The sequence below is a fragment of the Schistocerca piceifrons genome, chromosome 1 (genome assembly GCF_021461385.2).
Source record: "Schistocerca piceifrons isolate TAMUIC-IGC-003096 chromosome 1, iqSchPice1.1, whole genome shotgun sequence".
NCBI lineage: Eukaryota > Metazoa > Arthropoda > Insecta > Orthoptera > Acrididae > Schistocerca > Schistocerca piceifrons.
This window is the reverse complement of record NC_060138.1, coordinates 122,363,010-122,386,078: the sequence shown is the minus strand read 5'-3', so window position 1 is coordinate 122,386,078 and position 23,069 is coordinate 122,363,010. Positions and strand designations below refer to the sequence as shown.

Below are 23,069 nucleotides of genomic sequence, written 5' to 3'. Positions count from 1 at the left end.
AACAATAATAATAAAATGTCATACATAATAGTAGTTATGTGACTAATGGTACTCAATACTGGATAATAAAGTTGTGTATTAGTTTTGGGTTTTTAAAACTACATCTTCTGCAAAAAGCAATGTATTTCTATTTTTTTCTATTCTTGACTTAAACATATTTTGATAGTGAAGTGTTAACTTAGTGGGTTTTGTTTTATTCCTGAGACTACATTACTTGTGAAGATGGAATGTACAGACTGGCTTGCTTTTTATAGCCTCAGTGTATCTAATGTTTTCTGCTGCACTGTATATCTTTGGTGTGCTTTCTTTGTTCGTTGTAATTATATAAATTGTTTTTTCCAACTTTCTCACTTCACTCTCATCTATTGTCATGTTCTTACACACAGATATGAGATTTAGGGAAACACACACTTCAACAGAAGATATAAACCCAGCAAGATGATTGTGTTAAGTATTTAGTATCTTTTTAATATTTCATAATGTAATATGTTCCATGGTGAAACACATGTTGTTTTCTTATTTATACCGGGAGATATTTTAAAGGAGGCAGGACTGTCAATATTCAATCCTTTGATTTCAGCAATGTTTCCTCTGTAAACACTAACACATTCCACATTGGTACAACGTCTTCTACATGCTGTCTCCTCTGCAGTTCTAGTATGAATAGGGAAAATACCATCTGAACTAGTAACTGTTTTGAGGCTTATGATCTAACCATCATCTTACTGTTTATTCTTGAATGCTGTCAAATATATTTATCACCTAATTAGCAACTTCAGTTCTGAAATGCCCACTCCTCTATGAATTTTATGTTGACTTAAGTATTATCAACAAAGAGTTGAAAAAATCCAAAACACCGTAAGTGTTAAGAAACATTTTTGTGCTCAGTATGTTCATGTGTTATTTGCAGATTTGAGAAAGTTTAGTGATATTCCTCTAAATAAATAATGAACATACCAAAGATTAAAAATAACCCCTTCTAAACAGCAAACTCTTCCTTCCTTCCCTCTTTCAAGGGCATGATATGTGACATCCAACTAATAGTAAGGGCACCAGTGAGAGACAGAGGTGGGAGGGGGCTGGGGGAAGGGGAGGGGATGAGCAGGAATCTAGATCATTATTTTTCTAAAATATTTTAAGCAGTGAGATACAAACAATTAAAATATTTATTTTGTTTACATCAAATGAATTCACAGTTTCTCTCAATGCATCCGATATTCACATTTTGACTGCAAGCATTTCATAAACAGTTCGTGTAACAATCATTCAACTCTTATATTAACAATGAACTTTACACAATATTCACAGTCTATTAACAGTTTTGTCATGATGCAAAAACACAGATTCTACCAACAGATGAAGCCTTCCCTGTCAGTTAAACACCTAATCAATCAATTGTAAGTAGTATCACACAGTAGCACACACAGACTGTGTATCAAAATGGAGTTGCACTCTGTAACAGCCTCTCCAAATATATATAGGTCAAATACACAGTATCATCATTTCCAATTAGTCTGGTAACACATGGAAAATGACATATTCAGCAACTAAAATCGAAGAGGAAGCCTTTTCAGTAGAATTTTATTTTTTTTTAAATTATGAAATGACGAGTAGGAAAAAAAAAAAGAAAGAAAACAGTAAATTTAACAAGCAAGTTCATCACTGTTATCATCATCATCATAGTGAAGCAAACAAAATGACAATATAGTGAATTTACTTAAATGCAACAGTATGGAGATCAGAATGACTTCACTCTGAGAACAAGGTTTATCTTGAATAGTCCAAGTTACTCGATATGTATTAAACATTCATTCATCCACAAAATGTGAACCAGAACCATGCTTTTACAACATCAAGTGTATGAAATAATCACAGAAAGCATATTTAAGTTTCAATCAAAATTTAAAATAGTCCCAATTTTATGCCCTATATCATCTTCTCCACAAGAGCTTAATTAACTAACTGCTCACAACTTAAGAAGGTAATTTCTTTGGAACTGTAACACTTAAAGGTTTTTTGTACACTTGACATTTATCAACTGGATCACAAAAGAATGTCTTCCATCAATCATAAAGCACTTAAAAAGTGTCCACACAACCTCACAACACAAAATCTCACACTGGGTAATAAGCTAATTCAGATAACACAGTATCACATTTATTCCATATATACGTGCACACACGACCCACAGCCTAAATGAAAGATTTTCAATTGGGAAAGAGAAACCTTTCCAAGTTAATTAGTCACATGGCAACAAATGAATCAAGCAAGATTCTTCCACTGGCATATTTTGCATTCGAGTAAGTATACAAACGTAGCCTCATAAACTGTTCTACTAAGCTGTAATACTGAAATGCAAAAATTTTACTCAAGATCAGTTTTAAATAAATCAACTGAGAAGACAGGCTGTCACATTTATTTGAATTTTCTCCACGATTGTTGACTGGGATTTGCTTACAATTTTATTCCAAAATGCCCTCTCATTCACAAAACTGTGAAACCATCTTCTCCATTTCCATGTCCTTGTAGACCTCCGCGGGTACATTTTCTTCGGTTGATTTCTTGTGTGTGTCATCTGTGCTACTCGTGGCTCCAAATGGAAGAAAACCTTGACTAGGAGTGCTGACTACAGGAGAGGCATCTTTTGATTCTGACACACTCTGTGCACTGGAGGTAGAAGGTGGTGAAAGTTCCAGGCAAGAATCTGCTAAATCTTCCAGTCCCTCTGGAGTTTTTAATTTATTTAATTCTTCCTTCAGCTGTCGAAAATGTCGCTGCAAAAACAAAACTGGTTTTCAAAGAGAAGTAATGACATATAGTAATTGCTTATAACTATAGTGGGGAAAAGACAAATGACTTTCATGTCCCACTGATGACCATGTCATTAGAGACCAAGCACTGACTGGGATAAGGCAATGATGAGTCAGGAAAAGTAGCATGTCCTTTTCCCCTGAGGTCATCCCTTTTTAACCTTTGTTGATTTAGGGAAACACAGAACTAGGATGGTCAGGCAGGACTTGAATCCTGCTTCCCCCAAATGCAAGTGCACCACCTCCATAGGTATGACATTATTTCAAATGAGGAATGTGTGTATATCTCGAAATATAAAAGCCGTAGGAGGAACAGAATAAGATTTACAATTTAATATATAGCTTGCCACATAGCTTACTGGATGACAAATTCAACATTTTTCTTTAATGGGTACTTTTCTGTGGTCAAAACACTTGCTAAGCCATAAGTGATGATGTCATATCACATATCTTTTTTTGTTTTGTTTTTAAGCCTCTTTTCCACAGTCACGATTACATAAGAAGTATATTTCTTATGTAATATACCACCTTTTGCAGCTGTAATAAAAGTTTCATTGAGACCATATGCATTTCACTTTATTTTAAAGGGCCTACAGGTGAGTTTTTTTCCCCCTCTACTTCATTTCTAAAGTTGTTCTACAAAATGGATGTGGCCTAAATACGGGTGTTATTACAGTTGTAAAAGATGATATTGTTTGTTTATTTATTCGAATAATCCTTTTGGAAAATACGATAAATCAACATTTGGTTTTCCTTCCTTATGTTTAATTTTGGTTGCTCCAAGCCTTACTTTTTTTGTTGAAAGTGTTGTTCCTTTTCTTCCTGGGTCCACTTCCTTTCATTTGCAGACATCTTTCTTCCCTGAAATTCTGCCTTTTGAGTTGCTTCTCCAAAAAGTGTTCTGTTATCTATTGTCTACGTTCTAATTCCAGCGTTTTTCATAGCTTTGTCAATTTCTGTGAACCATGTGGGTTTGGATCTGTAGCTGTTTAGCAAGTTGAAGATCTGTCTGGTTAGTCCGTTGTTAACCATTAAGTATGTGTGTCCACGTAGTCTTGCTTTCCTTATTACATCAGTTAGCTTTTCCATTTTCAAACAGAGCTGCCTGTTTGATCTTAATTTGTATTGAGCATTACTGTTACTTTTACATCCCAGTATTTTCCTTTGAATTCTTTCAACTTTCGCCAGTTTTTCAAGATCCCCAAACCTTGCTAGTTTAAGTGTCGCATACAGTGTTTCAGTCCTGTCCACTGTCTGTTTGTGTATTAGTTTTGTGTTCTAGGAAAAAGACTTTTTTGTAGTATATTTTTTTATCATATGGAATGTCCCTTCCATTTTATGTACTCTATTTTCCATTGGTATCTTCTCTTTTGTACTGCTCATTATCCATTCTCGAGTCAATATAAGAAGATCCCCAACAGCTAACTATCCCATTGCCAGCTTTCAGCTGTGTAGTGCTAATGGCTGCAGGAGAAAATGATAGTGGTCTATATAGCTGCGACAACACTGTGGCATTTCCATTGAGATGTTAACAAAACTGTGTTACATGACTGGTTGAGGTAGGTACGTGAAGCTAGGGCATCCACCCAACTGGAACTGTCTGGGATCAATTTACACAGTTTTAGACACTGTGTTGTTAAGAACTTTAAGATTTTTGAGGGGATATCTGTGATGAACTGTATTTTTCAAATGATATTTTTAGTCCTGTTTTGTCTGCTTTTTTCTGTTGTTCTGTTATTTGTTCTTTAGCACTATCCAGTGTGTCAGTAATTAATGCCATATTGTCTGCAAAAGCTAGACAGTTTATGGTGGTTTTATCTCGGTTTCTTCCTAGTTGAGCACCCTTAGTATTGATGGTTTTCCTCCACCTTCTCTAATGCATAGTTGAAAAGTAAGAGGTTACAAACCATCTCCTTGTCTTAATCGTGACTATATTACAAGGCTCTGACAGTGCCCCCATAAATTTTAGTTCTGATGTTGCATTTGTTAAAGTTCCTTTAATAACTTCAGTTGTTTTATAATTGAGTCCAAATTCCTTTATAATGTTGATGAGCGCATTTCTATCAATTGAGTCACAGACCTTTCTAAAATCTATAAAAGTTATCACAATTTCAAGTTTCTGGTTTTCCACATTTCTATTCCATTCTCTACATTTAGTATTTGCTCTGCACAAGACCTTCCCTTTCTAAATCCTGCTTGATGTTCTCCTTGTTATATGTTGAGTATTACTTTAGCTCTCTTCAAAAGTGACATGAACAAGATTTTATACATCACTGACAAGAAGGAGATTCCTCTGTAATTGTTAGCATCTGGTTTCTTTGCTTTTTATGTAGTGGATGTATAAATGCTAATGTCCATTCTGGTGGGAAGCTGTTTTGTGTTCAAGTTTTATTAATGATTTCTGTTACGCACAGGACAATGTAGTCACTAAGTTTCCATAATTCAGCGACTAAGCTGTCTTCTCTTGGCACTTTGTTATTTTTAATTTTTCTTCGATTTCTCTCATTTCCTCTACTGTTGGTGGCTTTGGGTCTGGTTTTATTTGGATTATGTTATCAAAATTAAGTAGTTCTTTTGGTGGATTGCAGTTGTGTAGTTCTCTGAAGTAGTCTGCAACTATTTTGCAGTACTCAGTTTTATGATATTCAGTCTTGCATATCATAAACATGGTGGTGTGTACTTCCTCAAACTATTTCATGAATGTTTTTTAAAAGCCCCTTGTGTTGTTCTGGTTAAAATATGACTGATGTTTGTTGATCTTTCATATGCTGTGCTCTGATGGTCCATAACCTGTATCATATTCAAGTCACTTTTATAGGATGTGGCACCTAAACAATTACAAACACAGCTTGGCGTTAAGAGAACATGTTAAAATCATATATTAATGTACATGTGACACCCAGTGGATGGACGTAGAAACAAAAGCCCATTTTAACGCAACACAATGGCACTTATGACAATGGAAATGTAGTAACAGATAATGGGTCTAATACATGGCCAAAGCACAAGCCTTTTAAAATACAATATTGGTTAACACTATGAGACTCACTTTGACAAACAGAAAATAGCGATGGAATTCAACTGATGGAAATAACAACATAATGAAGTGCACAAGTTGCTGAGGAGATAAAGTATTAGAAACGTTCCTCCTACTAGTCCATAAGCAATCAGGCTTTATTATGTGCTACACAGACCAAACTTTATCATATGAAATGCATTTACAAAGAGTGATATACAAGTTTTTTTTCTTTTTATATTGGGTTTAATGCTTCGATGGGATTGCAATCACTAAGCACTGGCTCAGTTTTCGCTGAATGAGGAAACAAAATGGAGATGCCTTTGCTGGATGTGTAATAACAGTGTTACAAGAGGTGTAATCACATTGTTCACATGGCATGTCTGGACTTTTCACATGAATGACTTGGCCAATTTTCAAAGTCAGCAATGAAACAAGCAGAGACACACAAATACACTTTTCTGGGGGTAAACAGGGTAGATGTTGTTCCTTGACAAAATCTTCATTTTTGCCATTTAGGCATTTTTCAATCAAGATGTACAGATAACGAAAATTAAACATGAACTCAAAGTAATATTGCTCAACTTCCTGAAAGAAATGAGTAACACAAGTATTTAATTCTTTAAGGGACACAAATAACATGTAATTTGGAGGGCTAATGCACCCTCCTCATTTAGATGTATATTTCTTTTATGTATGAGAATTTTTTGCAGCATGAAGTTATTTCAGAGATGCTCTCCACACACTACAACTTTGGAAACTGAAGTTTTGATGCAACAGGTGTACAGACAACTTCCAGGTGTGGCACCTAGGGAGCTTGTGACATCACTTTTTGTCAAAGCAAGCATCTGATTTAATAAATGTAATTATGTTATTATATGTTGCCTAATCATACATTCCAGGGTGTTTAGAAATGCTCTCTAAAAAATCAGTATCACACTGTAAGGTCACAGTGACAGCAATTTTTGATAACCACAAAATATAAACTAAAAAATAACCCATACGTTTATCTTGTGCTGAGAAAAAAGTAGACAATGCCCAAAACCCAGACAAATAATTCATACTCTAATCATAAATAAATAATAATTACTGAACTCTGAAAGCAAACTGTCTCATATCGCCAGACAAAGAATTAAACAATGAAAATTTTGATACAACTAATTTTGCGATAAGCCTATTGGCACCTTTGTAATTAAAGACTAAACTCGATTCTCCATAATGAAACATACGACAATAAGATTCCACCTGCTTATAGCTAGCTGTTCTTTCTTTCCATTTGTCATGTTCCATCTGATAGCATTTTGTGGTTTCCCACACTCATATTGTAATTTTTGATGCAGGCTTTGGACTGCTACTGGCTGACTTAAAAACCCTTTTTTATTTTCTATTTTTATTCTTTTTACTTTCCTCTTCTTGAAACACACACACTTACTGACATACCCTAGCATTCCCTTGGTGTATTACGTTTATCAAAACATGGCACTATGCAAATAGCAACGTCACAGTCTTTGCATCTTAAGCGTGTCATATTTTGCTTTGAATTAACAATCTCCTTTCCCTCTGCTGCTACAAGGAATCATGGATAATGCTATCAAAATGGAGTTTCTTTGTTTGGTGTCTATGGGATCTCGGTTTTACTTGTTTGCCCATGAATTTTATCTAGCAATAGGAGGATTAGATCCAAGTGGAATTTTGCAAATGGTATGTTCAGTTTCCTTTTTTATTTCAAAAATTGTTTTTGCATTCAGCACACACACAAGTCAGTCCAACAGAACACCTTCTCGCACCATTTAATTGTCTTTCAGATGCCTTTACAGAACTTTACATCATGTCTGTCTTATCAACAGCACCCTTTGACGTATTTTATTTCACTACGCAACTGGGTTTAATGTACATGGTGATTCAAAAAGAATACCACAACTTTAAAAATGTGTATTTAATGAAAGAAACATAATATAACCTTCTGTTATACATCATTACAAAGAGTATTTAAAAAGGTTTTTTTTCACTCAAAAACAAGTTCAGAGATGTTCAATATGGCCCCCTCCAGACACACGAGCAATATCAACCCGATACTCCAACTCGTTCCACACTCTCTGTAGCATATCAGGCGTAACAGTTTGGATAGCTGGTGTTATTTCTCGTTTCAAATCATCAATGGTGGCTGGGAGAGGTGGCCGAAACACCATATCCTTAACATACCCCCATAAGAAAAAATCGCAGGAGGTAAGATCAGGGCTTCTTGGAGGCCAGTGATGACGTGCTCTGTCACGGGCTGCCTGGCGGCCAATCCATCGCCTCGGGTAGTTGACGTTCAGGTAGTTACGGACAGATAAGTGCCAATGTGGTGGCGCTCCATCCTGCTGAAATATGAATTGTTGTGCTTCTTGTTCGAGCTGAGGGAACAGCCAATTCTCTAACATCTCCAGATACTGTAGTCCAGTTACAGTAGCACCTTCTAAGAAAAAGGGACCAAAAACTTTATTGGCTGAAATGGCGAACAAATGTACAACTAAATGAAACTTTATAGCTCCTTTAATTCGCCGACAGATAGTGCTTAGCTCTGCCTTTTGTCGTTGCAGAGTTTTAAATTCCTAAAGTTGTGGTATTCTTTTTGAATCACCCTGTATTTTGGCCTGTTTTATATTCCTTCTTCTCTCAGTTTCAAGAAAATCTGGTTCATCTATGGTTCAAAGCATCCAGATTTCTTTGTTGTCCATCCATTTTATGGCCAACAGTGTTCCAAAGGACCTGAATTGTATTTCCCCTTTTTTCAGTTTGTCAGGCAACAGTGGTAAACATTTTACTGTTTTTGTGTGCTGTTTCTATGGCATTGGTACATTTATTATGTAACCATAGGAATAATTTGAGGCCTGAATATCTATTGTCTGCATAAACAGCGTTACCTTTGTTGAGGTATGGCAGTTACAAACGCATAACATCACCTGATTTTTCTCCAGTCAGCATTTATGGATTCTATTTCTATGGTAGGACAACTGTAGACAACATAATCAAGAATATAGTAACTTTCTACATCACAAAGAATGAAAACCTTGATTCCAAAATGACTATGTTTCTTTGGTATATACTACTTAAATCACATCCTTTCTTTGAAAGGTGGCAGACTTCCTTCATCTATTACTAAATTTTCACACTGGTCTATGGCCCCATTGAATTTTTTTTTCTGGTGTGTTCTACAATGAGCCATAGTTTCACAATCATATCTTAAAATACAGCTGCAATAAATGCAGAATCAGTTTATGCTAGTCTGTGGACCTTGTACGTAAAAACACTGACATTTGAAAGAAAGCATCTGTTGACCAACATTAATTCACTTCTACGTTTCTAGTTCTTCGCTTAAGCAGAGAACGCATAAAGAAGCAATAAACTTCTGCAACCTTTATATGCCTCCATCATGCTAACCTGCTGGGTACAGTCATCATTTTTTCATTATGGAAGTCTAAGTGAATTGCTGAATAATCAAAGCCTATTCTTATGTCGCTAAATGTTTTCAAAAAATGGCGGCGTTTAATCACAGGATGATTATCTGACCAATCATACATTCTTTTTCATGATGAAGTTGTGCTTATCACTTCATCTTCTTTTCCCTCTTCATCAGAAGAATCTTCTGAAAAAGTTCCTCATGGTGTTGCAGAATCAGCAGTACTTCTGACACATCCAGATATTCGCCCAAAGAAAGGACCAAAATATCAATATCATTTTCGTCACTACTATTTATGAGGATTTCCTTGTCCAATAAATTACATTCCGACACTGCAAAGCCAATGCGGGTAAATGTTGTCGTCTCACCAAATGTGCACAAATGCAATGCATAACTGATAAGAGGAATCAATTCATGAGAAGGTAAAAGGTGTAACACATTGTGTCATTACCATGAACAGCATATAATGACAGCGGTGGCACGATTGTTGAAAAGCGGACAACAGCAAGTCATGGTTCTATTGTGGTCGTTCACCTGCTCCCATGCTTGGGCATACAGGAATGCTGTTAATCAGCAGGACTCACTACCTGCCCAGCGTAAACAAATGCTCGTAGCTGTCTGGGCTTTCTACTTGCTTGGCATAAATGGAAAGGATTAACACCACAACACAAATGGCTGGGTTTGGAGCTGTGAAGTGACCAGGAAGCATGGACTGCTGATGAATGAGTTGACTGTGTTCAGTGATGTATCATGGTTCTGCACTACCACGGATGACCACTGTCATCAAGTCTGGTGGCGACGTGGGGATATGTAGCATTCTTCTAATGTTTTGGAGAGGCACAGCTGTGTTACTCCTGGTGCCATGGTGTGGGCAGCCACCAGGTATGATTTCAGGACAGGGATGGTAGTTATTCAGGGAAATATAATGGCACAATAGTATGCCACAGACGTCCCGTATCCTCAAATTACCTCTCATGTGACTGTTGGGAACTGATACAAAGAGAATTATATCTTTGATTGATTTAATGTTGATATATGCGATCTGAATTACTGTGAATGCCTTGTAATATAAGCTGTGTAACTGTGTATAAACAGCTTTGTGATATACTGGAATTATTACTTACTACCAACATCACGAAATACAAACTGACCCCTGGATTGCGACACCAATTTCTATGTCATGATGTCATTAGTAAGCAGTGGTGCCAGTACAACATGACTCTTTCTTTACAATCCCAAAACTTATATTACAAGGAGTTTATAATAAGTCAGATCACAACACTGCAGCAATCAAAGGTATAAATGCCTTTGTCAATGTTAACTCTGTGGCACACTGGACAGCTGTTAATGGTTACTTCTTTGGTGGTTTCAGTTAGACCTGAGGCTGAAAGTGCACACAATCCAATGCAGTGGACAACTCCCTATGATTCTGTGACCTGCATGCATTTGCAGCCTCATGACCATTAAAAGCTACCACTGCAGTGAAATTCATGCACCACAGGGTCCAAAGAGTGTGACAGTATCGTGGTGCCATTTTTATACCCTGATAGTATATGCCCTCATGAACTGTCTGCACGATGCTGAGGTATTCCCATGGCCAACGAGATTCCCAGATCTGCTCCTGATAGTACGTTAGGGAGACCAGCTTGGACATCAACTACGTCCCAGTGTCAGTACATCGACAATTAGTTACAATGGTCATGGAGCAGTTTGCCTCAGGAGAGGATACAATGACTTTAAGACACCCTTCCTAAAAAAAATCATTGCATGCATCCAGGCCCGAGGAGGGTGCAATGTAATACTCAAAAGTGAGTTCACAGTGCCAAGTACTTGGTAAATTTGACTATACAGTAATCACTGAAATAATACCACATACTCTCTCAGACTGTGAAGTTTCATTTTGTTTTCCATTCCTTCTGGGTACTTCACTTTTTTTTTGTCAGACAGTGCACATCAGACATTCAAATCACATATGTTTTGCAAAATTTTAATAACAATAATAACAGTAAATGAAATAAAAAATATGTAGTGAAACTAAAAATCCATGCTACACAGCCAATGAAGTAGCAATTACAGGGTGGGCAGAGGCTGAGGCTTGTTTTATGAACTTGAGAGAAATCAAAGAGTACTTGCTGAGTTTAATGAACTATAAAATCAATTTTATCAATGGCAGATTGGTACCTCAGTAGAATTGGCTGAACAAAAATACGTCAGTGGATGGGACTGTCCTATTACAAAGAACTGTTTATTCAGTTTTATTTTTGTTGTTATTCAGAAGAAAGTGTAAGTTACTGCTTGGTTAAAACAAGTTTTTGAGAAAAACTTTTAGGTGTAGTGGCAGGGCAAGGCATCACATGAATCACTATTGGTATCTAATACCATAAGCTTTACGAGTTTGTCTTCCTATGTTGTTGTTGTTGTTGTTGTTGTTGTCTTCAGTCCTGAGACTGGTTTGATGCAGCTCTCCATGCTACTCTATCCTGTGCAAGCTTCTTCATCTCCCAGTACCTACTGCAACCTACATCCTTCTGAATCTGCTTAGTGTATTCATCTCTTGTTCTTCCTCTACGATTTTTACCTTCCGTGCTGCCCTCCAATGCTAAATTTGTGATCCCTTGATGCCTCAGAACATGCCCTACCAACCGGTCCCGCCTTCTTGTCAAGTTGTGCCACAAACTCCTCTTCTCCCCAATTCTATTCAATACCTCCTCATTAGTTACGTGATCTACCCATCTAATCTTCAGCATTCTTCTGTAGCACGACATGTCTTCCTATAGTGATGCATAAAAAAAAAAACGAGAATTTGGTAATGTTTGAAAACTACAAGCCCTTTGGTTGCTTATATGTTGTTAAGTCACCCAGCCAGATGAGTATGGCAACAGGAAGTGAACGAAATTCAGACTGTCATTTTCCTTGCATGAATTTGACCCTCAAACTGGGAATTTAAAAAATTTTTCCTGTTGGAAAAGGAAAGACCACTTCAAATTGAAACTGAATGAACAGATCAGATCCACTCTGTCACAAGAATTCAAGGCTACACATGACAAGGTCAGTTGCCACCTTCCACTGGCAAGCATTATGTTGAACGTTCATCTAAGTCCTTGCTTAGAGAACAGCGATTTTCGTGGGACTTTTTTAGTCTTCCATTAATGTTTCATGAAAAAGTGGCAATAGTAACTGCTACATTTAGAATAAGTGGCTGTCGAGGTAGTGACAGATTGCTAGGATTTTTTGTGCCAATGTTGACAGACGATACAGAGAGAAACAAAGGTTGTCTGGGTATTCTGTTCAAATGTTTGTCTCTTGTGTATTGGCATCCCTCAAATTCATCCTGGAAATAGGATTCTTTACTCATTGTAGATAAGCATTTGCTAATGTCCAAAAGACAATGATATTGAAATACAACAACAAATCCAAGGCCTAATCAGAGTACATATAAATATCCAAATGGAAAAGTGCAGAACATGGGGTCCCAAACAAGATATTAGTAAACAATTATTTCAAATTACCTCCATAAATCACAAAATATCAATTATATCACATAAGAATGAAGAATACATAAATCAGCAACTCAGAATTCATAACAATGTATTTGTATAGATGACAACCATACCTTTAAAGCCATGGAGTTAAGTGAAATGGCTCTCCCTGTCCGCCTGTCTCCACACTGAGAATCCATATCAGCAATCCAGTTCTCAATTTGTTTCACAATTTCATGCCTCTTCATCCAAAAGTGCGTGTGTATGACCTGGAAAGGAATACCAATAAGAAATATAAAGCTAGAATAGAGAAGAAATTTAAAAAATTACTGCATCTTTTTGTCAAGGAATACAACACATACCTCTTTGAAGCAGGGACACGGATTTCGAATTTGTTCTAGCATGGCCCATTTCACAGTTGCTTGGCATATGTTCGAATTGTACTCCCTTGAGCTGTGGTTACCCGATGGTGTACCTCTTGATCGCTCATAGCCAGGCTCATTGAAGTAGGGCTCCGGAACAAGAATTAGTGACTGTATGGACACTAACACCTACAACAAATTAAAACATTTACTAAACATGAATTTGCAATAAAATTGGCGGATTATATAAAAATGTAAAAATCAACTGAAACTAAACCAACAGTTTATTTTAATGAACCATACAGGGGTTCAGAAAGATTATAATGAAACTGGGTGCAGTAAGATTGTTTCAGTTAACTAGTTCTGTAAAAAATGCACAGTGTACACTGTAAGAATGTTTAACATGTTCATTTACGGTAGCTTTGCTCATAACTTACTGCTTTGTAAAGTAAGTACACACTTGATGAATGTTAAGAACAGAAGTAGACACATTAAAATATCAGTGTATTATTCCCAAAAGGATAAGAAAATTAGAATTTGATGTTGCAAAACTATATACTAGGGTTTGCTTTAAACTTCATGTAACTCGAAATCGTGTGAGTTGTTAACTGCCAAAGGTAATAGTAGTACTACAAAAGTAACAGGAGTAATACAAAGCTCCACACTACATGTGTAACTTGTGGGTTCCAGTGAACATTCATGCTTTGCTCAGAAGCTGCCAATAAAGAAGCTAAATGCTTACTACTTAAGACAGCTACAATGACAGTGTCCACCAAACAACTTCAACTTCATGACTTAACTGTTTTTATTGACTTTTTTCCCCCACAATAAAAGAACTGAGTCAGGTGGTGCACTGATTAATGCACTCTACTTGCATACTGAGGACTGATCTTCAAATCAATTGACATGACTTTCAGAATTTTGTATAGAGTCTGCATTAAATTGAAATAAATTTAAAAGCTGTCTTGGCAAGAGAACAGCTCGAGTGCAGTATTTCATATGAAAATTGGCAGATGTAGTATGTCACTGGTATCTATCTCAGGAACACACACATTATATTTTTTCTGTCACACATTTACTATGTTGAACTGATATGGAGATAAGCTTGTTATATTAGTGACACCAACAAAATAGGAAAAAAAAGTAGTCAGAAAAATATGCAAAGCTTATCCAAAGGACACTAATGACCCTGTTTATGAAGTTGAAGACACTCACTTTTGTGATAGAATCATTGACAAGGAGAGATTCCCCTGTGGTGGGATCGACTTTTTGAAACCATCTGTACAGTTATGTAGGTTAAGATCCCAGAAATCACACCCTGCAGCTGTTCACCCTGGAGGGCCCTCATTTGTGAAAGATTGACGAAAAAATTTGGGAAATTTGTGAGACACTCGATAGCATTAAAAAAGTTGCATCATACAGTCTCCTGTTGTATGGTGCAGTGGACAGGACAGTAGCTTCACATTCATGAGATTGTGGGTTCACATCCACATTATCACTTTCACAACACATACTTCTTATTTTGTTTGAATTTCGTTATATTTATAAACCCTTCTTTTATTTAAATCTTCATCAGCATTATTTTGTCCATAGTGCAATAGATATTTAGGTCATGTTGTAAATGTTTGTATGACGATTACCATGGATAAAAAACGGAACATCTGGTAATGAAAAATACATTTTTCACGCCACTGCACAGTCAATATACATTACTTGATCTTTTGTTTTTAACTGATAAATTGGAATTTTCAAATAATTGAATATTATAATAGATAAATATAATTAAATTCATATTGAAAAAAAAAGAAATGAAGAAACAAATGAAAAAAGTTCATTCATTAAAATAATGTGACAAAGGAATAGAAATTAAAAAAAAAAAAAAAAGAAACATATTTAAACCAAGTAACTGAATAACAATAACGGAAAGACATTTAGATCAAGATTTACAAATAAAACAATTTAAAAAAAAAAAGTCTACTGCACATTACGAGATCTGAACCCATAACCTCTAGAATGTGAAGCTATTATTGTCTCAATTACGCCATGCAACCACACTACAAAATGTGGCTTTTTTAACCTTACTGAAAAACACGCAAAATTCTGAATTTTTTTTTTGTCAATTACTTGGAACATGGGTGAATGGCTGGCTCCAGCACCACGTATTTGGTTTCAAAAAGTTGATGCCACCGCTGGGGTTCTCTCCTTGTGAGTTTAAAATTGAAGAGAGCATTCATCATCACGAAACTCGAGGCAAACTAAGAACTTCTATTCTCACACTGGCTTTCAACTCCAACATAGAAGTTTTTAAATAATTATGTCTTTGCCCTCTAATAATTCTCAAGAAAGCCCATTCTAACAAAGCAACATGACTTTTTGAATTAAATAATGTTGACATTGGGTTTTAAGAACATTGTTGTTGTTGTTGTTGTTGTTGTTGTGGTCTTCAGTCCTGAGACTGGTTTGATGCAGCTCCCCATGCTACTCTATCCTGTGCAAGCTTCTTCATCTCCCAGTACCTACTGCAACATACATCCTTCTGAATCTGCTTAGTGTATTCATCTCTTGGTCTCTCTCTACGATTTTTACCCTCTACATTAGTACCTAAATAACCCTGCCTTCTTATGATTAAGCTTGCAATTCATCTGTCCATCTCAGAAAATTATTCCGTGATTTGTGAAACAAAACTTTTTATGGAAATAGTATTACTACCTGTAGGAAACTTGATGTCTGCGCATTCCACTTTTCTTCAGGGCGCCCATGCCAAGTATTAAGAACACTCAGACACACTTTGCCATCATTGTATAGATTTGGATTAAACCTTATTGTGTGATGACCAGTGGTTTCCAGATTAATTAACATTGGTGAGTTTGGATAATCAGGAGGAAAGTAGACATCGAATTCAAAGCAGCCATTAGCATACGGTGTCTCTGCAGGGCCTGTTATCAGGACCTGTAAAATAAGCATTTCATACCACTATAATCAAGTTTTCATGATAAAAGACACACTTTCCTGAATTTTTGAGCATACAGAAGGACATAAAGAAAATTGTACTTTGCCAGTGCAAGTTTCTGCATGTCACACAGAAAAGTTCTGTTATTACATCATTTTAACTTTATTGCTCGACCAAAGTCAGTGCACCATAATGGAAGCACTAACGCTGTACCTCGCCTTCACATGAAACTGTTTCAAGATACATTACTCTAACTGCACTTTGAACATAGGACAAGACCGACAAATATTACTACTTCTGATCACCAATGTCTCAATCAATTTTTAAAAAGAGAAGAAGAAAAGGATAGAGAGGGAAAAATGGAGAGGTGGGGTGGGGGTGGGGGCGAGTAGAAGGGGGTCAGGGGTTGTAAGGGTTTATTTTCAGTTTCAGTCACAGGTCTTTACTGTGAGCACAGTATTGTTGGAGGCACACAAATCTTTACCCTCGAGTGGGCACACCATTTTTCATAACACAGGTGGGTGCACGGCGCACTTTGTACACACACATAGAATGGCTGTCTTTATGTCACAAAGGTAAACAATATGATCAAAACCACAATTCAGTTTTAGTTTATTTAAATAACGAGAAAATAAACTTATGTAATATGTGCTAAACCACTGCTTTATTAAAAAATAATGAAATAAATTTCCACTATAGCACTCTGTTGCCAAGAACAGGCAGTACAGAGTCAGTAATGACCCACTTGAAGCAGTGCAGTTGCATCAGATCCCAGCCAGCTGCTTGTTCGATCATTAATTATCTTGTAGACAACTGCCTCAATGTGGGATTATGTTCCTAGTTCGTAATCAGGGTAATTTTTTTGCACGGATTGTACATTTTTTCTCACCTAGCTCACTTTGTATTTTATATGACTGCTGCTCACCTGAGCGTATGACAGCACAATTTATTGCTGTGTTATCTGAAGCAATAATGAAGAAATAGGTATGGGTTTGCAGTTGTGAAACAACAATGGAACCACACAAAATCATTTTAGTTTTGGTTGGTGCACTTTATACATAGATGTGCCAGCTCAAGTGTTAAAACTGCATAGGGATAGTAAAACAATTCAAAGCCTAGCAGGAACTATCCCAGGTTATACTTAGAGAGTGACTATGTGCCAACTAATAAAGCGTAATTTAACAATAGATCACTACCTACCATAAAGATGACACTTCGAGTTACAGGCAGGCACAACAAAAAGACCGTTACACATTTAACTTTCACACAAATGCCTCTTCAGAAAAGTAAACACACACACACACACACACACACACACACATTGCTACCATCTCTGGCATCTGAGACCGGAAAGCAACTGTCTTGTTGAATGGTTGCAGCAATCTGGAGGTGGCAGGTAAGGGGAAGGGATAACAGGGTATGGGGAGGGGGGGGAATGGGAAAGGGATAGCAGGATATGGATTGGGGAGGGTGGGGGGAAGGGGAGGTGGGGAAAGAGCTGTTTGGCAGAGTGTGCAAGGAGTAGTAGAAGGCATGGAAAGTCTGCCACCAGGTGCAGCATCAGGAGGCTGTGGAGAGGGAGGGGACAGCGAGTGCAAAAGGAGAGGAGCAGTGAAGGGGAAAGGCAGGTGGATGTGTTGCCAGAGGGCTGTAAACAAAGATGTTAAGGGGATATGAATAGATAGAAGGCAATACACCAGTGTGTGCGAAAACTGTTTGGTGTGTGTGTGTGTGTGTGTGTGTGTGGGGGGGGGGGGGGGGGGGACAGTAGGTTACCTTAGGTTGGGGCCAGGATAATTTTGGGAGAGGGGAATGTGCTGTAAGGGTAACTCCTATTTGCACAGTTCAGAAAAGCTGGTGGTGGAGGGAAGGATTCAGATGGTGCGGGTTGTGAAGCAGCCGCTGATATCAAGCATATTATGTTCAGCTGTGTGTTGTGCCACTGGGTGGTCTATCTGTTCTTGGCCAGTTTGACAGTGGCCATTCATCCTGGTGGATACCTGGTTGGCATTCATATTGAATAAAAAGCTGTGCAATGATTGGAGCAGAACTGGTATATGATCTGGCTACTTTCACATGTGGTCCAACCTCCAATGGAACAGGATAAGCCTCTAGCTGAGTGGGTGGACTGGGCAGTCTTGCACCTGTGTCTTCCACAGGGATATGATCCCTGGGTTTCATTCTTTCCACTCCGGGGTGGTACAAGGTGATGAAGGAAGCACTCCTTTGTAGCTGGTTCTTGGAGGTGGTGGAGGACAGGAGGTGTGTGCCAAAATGGCGTGGGAGATCTGTTTGCAGACTAGGTCTGATGGTTAGTGCCTGTATGTGAAAGCTCTAATGAGACCCTCAGCATACTCAGCAAGTGTGTCCTTGTCAATGCAGATATGCCATCTCCAGATGGCCAGGCTGTACGGGAGGGATTTTTTGGTGTGGAAAAGATGACACCTGTTGAAATGTAGGTACTGTTGGTAGTTGGTGGGTTTAATGTGAACAGAGGAGTGGATGGAGCCATCAGGTAGGGTGGTCAATGTCCAGGAAAGTGGCATTTTGGGTTGAGGAGGACCAGATGAAGCAGATGGGAGTAAAAGTGTTGAGGCTGTGAAGGAATGAGACCACACGATTTGTCGAGTTTGATAATGTCACCATGAAGAAACTGTTCTACCTGAAGTAGACATAAATATTCAGTTGTACATATGAAGTATTTGTTCATTAAATCACGATCTGTGAAGGAGTGCAAGGACTTTTGCTCAAAGTAATGCAGTTTTGTAGCTCACCCAAACGACACTCTTATTTTTCTTGCTCTTATTTCTTTTCTTCAGAGGTTCCTTTTAGATTTTAAAATCTCTTTTACGTGGTAGACGGGCTCAACTAAATTAAAGTATGATGGCAACTTGCATTCTACGGACAGTAATTTGTATACAATGTGGCCAGGTGGTTCAATAAACAGTCAACACAACATCTACGAACGACAAGATGAGACCCAGTAACTGAAGCCAGAGGTGCGTGACAACGAGAGACGGCGCACACAGGTGGCACTTCACATACTTACCAGGGGATCCACTTTATTAAAATGTAATGGGTTCTTTTCCTTTAAGTTTCAATATACTATGAAGTGATTTCTCAACTACAGTAGATTTTGTCAGTTAAGATAGTGACAACATTATCCCATTCAGATATAAAACTTGTTCAGATAATTTAGTACCAGTAAATTACCAAAAGATAAAATGAATGCCAAATAATTTATCATTAATAACAAGTTACAATATCAATTGTGACTTTTGACATCATTATTCATTAGGAGATTGACAGAATGCCTCTCACAGATGGTAATGTTAGTTGAGAAACAATTATAAATACGATGGTACTGAAATTAATAGAATTAAGACAGGCAATTTTAAACCAATCAACAGAAATTAAAGTGATGAGCGAAAAATTTACTCAGACAGATAGCTAATTATTGCATAGAATGGTCAAGATAAGTTCTCAATTAAACTTGTACAGCAATTAGAAGATTATGTAGAATTGGTGAAAGAAAGACTAGAGAATGAAGTGGAACATTTATACGTGATTACATCCATACAAGATAGTATACTGAGTGGAGGTATTAGAAAAGGAACTGTTCGACACAATGGGTAACTTGGAATCAATAACAAATGAAATGTTTGTGAAGGGTCATCAACGGCCCAAACTTTATTTACATTACAATGAAGAAACATGGTCCATATTGACTCTTAACACATTTAGGTGGTGGTGGTGGTGGTGGTGGTTTGTGTTTAACGTCTCGTCGACAACGAGGTCATTAGAGACAGAGTGCAAGCTCGGGTTAGGGAAGGATTGGGAAGGAAATCGGCCGTGCCCTTTCAAAGGAACCATCCCGGCATTTGCCTGAAATGATTTAGGGAAATCACGGAAAACCTAAATCAGGATGGCTGGAGACGGGATTGAACCGCCGTCCTCCCGTATGCGAGTCCAGTGTGCTAACACATTTAGGTATACAAGTCAAATAAACATGGTGAAAATTGCATTTTTTTTAACCACATATACACAAAATGAACACTGAAAACTATTAACTTATTTAGAACACATTATTTCAACTTTACTGACATCTATCTAAGATACATATTTACAAATACCCAACATACCTTCATTATATCAAGCCTGTCGGTGTCGCAACGAACAAACACAGAACTGCTGTACGAAAGTGGGAGTGATGTAGACAGTGTCACTGTCTCTTGTGCCAGTCGCTTCATGCGAGCTGGGTGACTTCTTTCTCCAGCAGACCTCACATTCGATTCAAAATGGTATGAGACTACAAACTGATATCCTCCTTCGCTACTTTCTGTTATCATTTCATATGTATCTGTAACAAATAATGATATATGAAGTATTTAATGAGATTATTTTTATCATATTCCCACATCTTATATTAACTTCTAATGCATTTACTATGTACTGATCAGTTCTAAATTTAGAAAAAAATATTACTTGGGAAACGGGAGAGAAGAATAGTGCTTATGGAGACAATAAAGCACACAATCAGTATTTATGAGTTTGCTTCTAAAACAGAGTGAGCAACAGCCTAAGTTAGCAGTTTCAACAGAGGGAGCGACAGCCTAAGTTAGCACTTTATCATATCAAAAGAAAATTCAATAAAGAACACTATAATTATGAGACAGAACTGGTGGCCAGTACTTATATTTTGGAAGCAAAATATGCAGTATTCCTGATAAATATATGAAAAAGTGACACACTACCTAGCTTCTAGCTTTCAGAACTAGTAGTCCCTTCGAGAGGGAGGGAGGGGGGATGGAGGGAGGGAGGGGGGGGAGAGGGGGGAGGGGGTCCAGGATGGTTACAAAGGGAGGCAGACCCTAGGATGTGGGATACACCCACCAGTGATGAGAATCTCCACTGACACTAGACACAAGAAACTCAGCCAATCTTCCATGAACCTGGAAGTAACTGCAAAGTTTTCACTTTTTAAGCATACTACTCAAAATGAGTAGGGGGGTGGGGGGGAGGGGGGGTGGCAGCTCGAGATCTGCCCCCTCTCCCTTGCTCATGGCATGAATTCTTGAGTTTAGCGCATCATGGTTTATATTTGCAAATGCAGAATGGCATCCTGTTGTAGATTTCTTCAAATTAGCAGTAACGAATGGAAAAAGTGATACTGTACTGAAGAGTGTAAGGTAGCAACCTCTTCAATTTAATTTATTCTATGTCACGCCAGTTTACAGCTAAGCCAGTGGCTGCCTTCTTGCAGTTTATCATGGTGTCTTCAAAAATTTTTATAGACAAAAAATCATTATAATTCATTTTATCTACTGCTAACTGGTCCTTTGTTTTGCAGTAATGGATTACATTGTAACAGAGTTTGTTGGAGTTATTTGGCAGATAGCTGCATCCAGATATGAAAAACTGCAAGTCAATAATACCCACTTTAATTGCAGAACTTTGTAGCAGCTTCATCATTGTTATTTTGGTTTTGATTCTGATCAGTACATGAGTCTAAGTCAGAATATACTTGTGGTCTTTTGCATTGTTTGTTATGTGCTGTTTTAGGCATGTAGTTGCTTCTTGTGACATCAAAGAACCTTCTGTTTCTGGCCTCATATACATAAACCCTTTGTTGTTATCAAAATCATCACAGCGAAAGTTGTATACATAAAATTTCAATTTATCACATGAATTTGATTTTGTTAGCTTTATGCTATGTACGGGTGTTACTAAGATGCAATGCTCACATAAAATCAGTATTGAGGATGCTAAATGTAATACTTGAGATTAAATACGAAGAAGCAAATGTCATGGAAATACAAGTAAGAAAATTGGAGTTAGTCGCTTTGTCCTCCGAAAGCTGAAACATAACATTCAGTTGCTCTGCAAAGAGTTGTCACCTATCCACGCAAGAATTAATGAAGCCAAATATTATGACCACAGAGGTTTTTATAATAAAAAGTAGAAATATTATAAACAATGGAGTTCATCAGTTTGGCCTCTGGGTGGCACAAATATCTCTTTGCTTTGGTCAATGTATCAGCTTTAGACCATCTGCTGATCAGATGTTCTCCTCTGTCTGGAATGATACAGTAGAGACCTGCATAACCCCCCCCCCCCCCCCCCATTCTCTCTCTCTCTCTCTCTCTCTCTCTCTCTCTCTCTCTCTCTCTCTCTCTCAAGATTGGTTAGTACCAGACTACTGGGGCCACAATATATGTTAAACACATACCAAATTGCAGTCTCCTCATTACTTCAAGGTACCTCTCCTCATGGGACCTTAAAGGAAGGTCTATATTACTTAAATGAGGCCCTTCTCTTACAACAGAACTCTCTTGGCCATCTTCCATTGTCAGTCTGTCTGTTGCAGCCTGAAAACAGAAATAGACAATAATTACAAAAATGTTATGCATAATAAAGAAATTTTTGATGACCACTACTTCTGTAGGCTTTTATTTTTAATGTTGCTACCCCACCAATAATCTACTACAAACGGAAACATTCTTGGTCATTATATTTCACTTGCAAGCAGTCATTCCTATCTTAAACACAGAAGTACCAAAGAAACTGGTATAGGAATGCGTATTCCAATACAGTGATACGTAAACACACAGAATACGCCACTGCGGTCGGCAACACTTACATAAAACAACAAGTGTCTGGTGCAGTTGTTAGATCGGTTACTGCTGCTACAATGGCAGGTTATCAGGATTTAAGTGAGTCTAAACGTGGTGTTACAGTTGGCACACAAGCGATCAGACACAGCATCTCTGAGGTAGTGATGAAGTGGGAATTTTTCCATACAATCCTTTTCACAAGTGTACTGTGAATATCAGGAATCCAAAACATCAAATCTCTGACATCACTGCGGCCGGAAAAAGATCCTGCAAGAATGGGACCAATGATGACTTAAGTCATTGAACGTGACAGAAATGCAACCCTTCCACAGATTGCTGCAGATTTCAATGCTGGGCCATTAACAAGTGTCAGCGTGTGAACCATTCAACGAAACA

General features: G+C 37.6%; 1 protein-coding gene across 1 annotated transcript in view; it reads right to left on the bottom strand.

Annotated features, from left to right (window-relative positions):
* Positions 1 to 1,148: 1,148 nt before the first annotated feature.
* Positions 1,149 to 23,069, bottom strand: part of LOC124787684 (baculoviral IAP repeat-containing protein 6) — a 329,612-nt gene continuing 307,691 nt past the window's right edge. Inside the window, exons 62-67 of the mRNA XM_047254541.1 lie at positions 22,289 to 22,427; positions 20,202 to 20,419; positions 15,819 to 16,058; positions 13,110 to 13,298; positions 12,882 to 13,016; positions 1,149 to 2,774 (exon numbers count right to left, since the gene is read on the bottom strand). Of these exons, the coding sequence (XP_047110497.1) occupies positions 2,481 to 2,774; positions 12,882 to 13,016; positions 13,110 to 13,298; positions 15,819 to 16,058; positions 20,202 to 20,419; positions 22,289 to 22,427 (1,215 nt within the window). The 3' untranslated portion in view covers positions 1,149 to 2,480. The remainder of the gene's footprint in view (positions 2,775 to 12,881; positions 13,017 to 13,109; positions 13,299 to 15,818; positions 16,059 to 20,201; positions 20,420 to 22,288; positions 22,428 to 23,069) is intronic.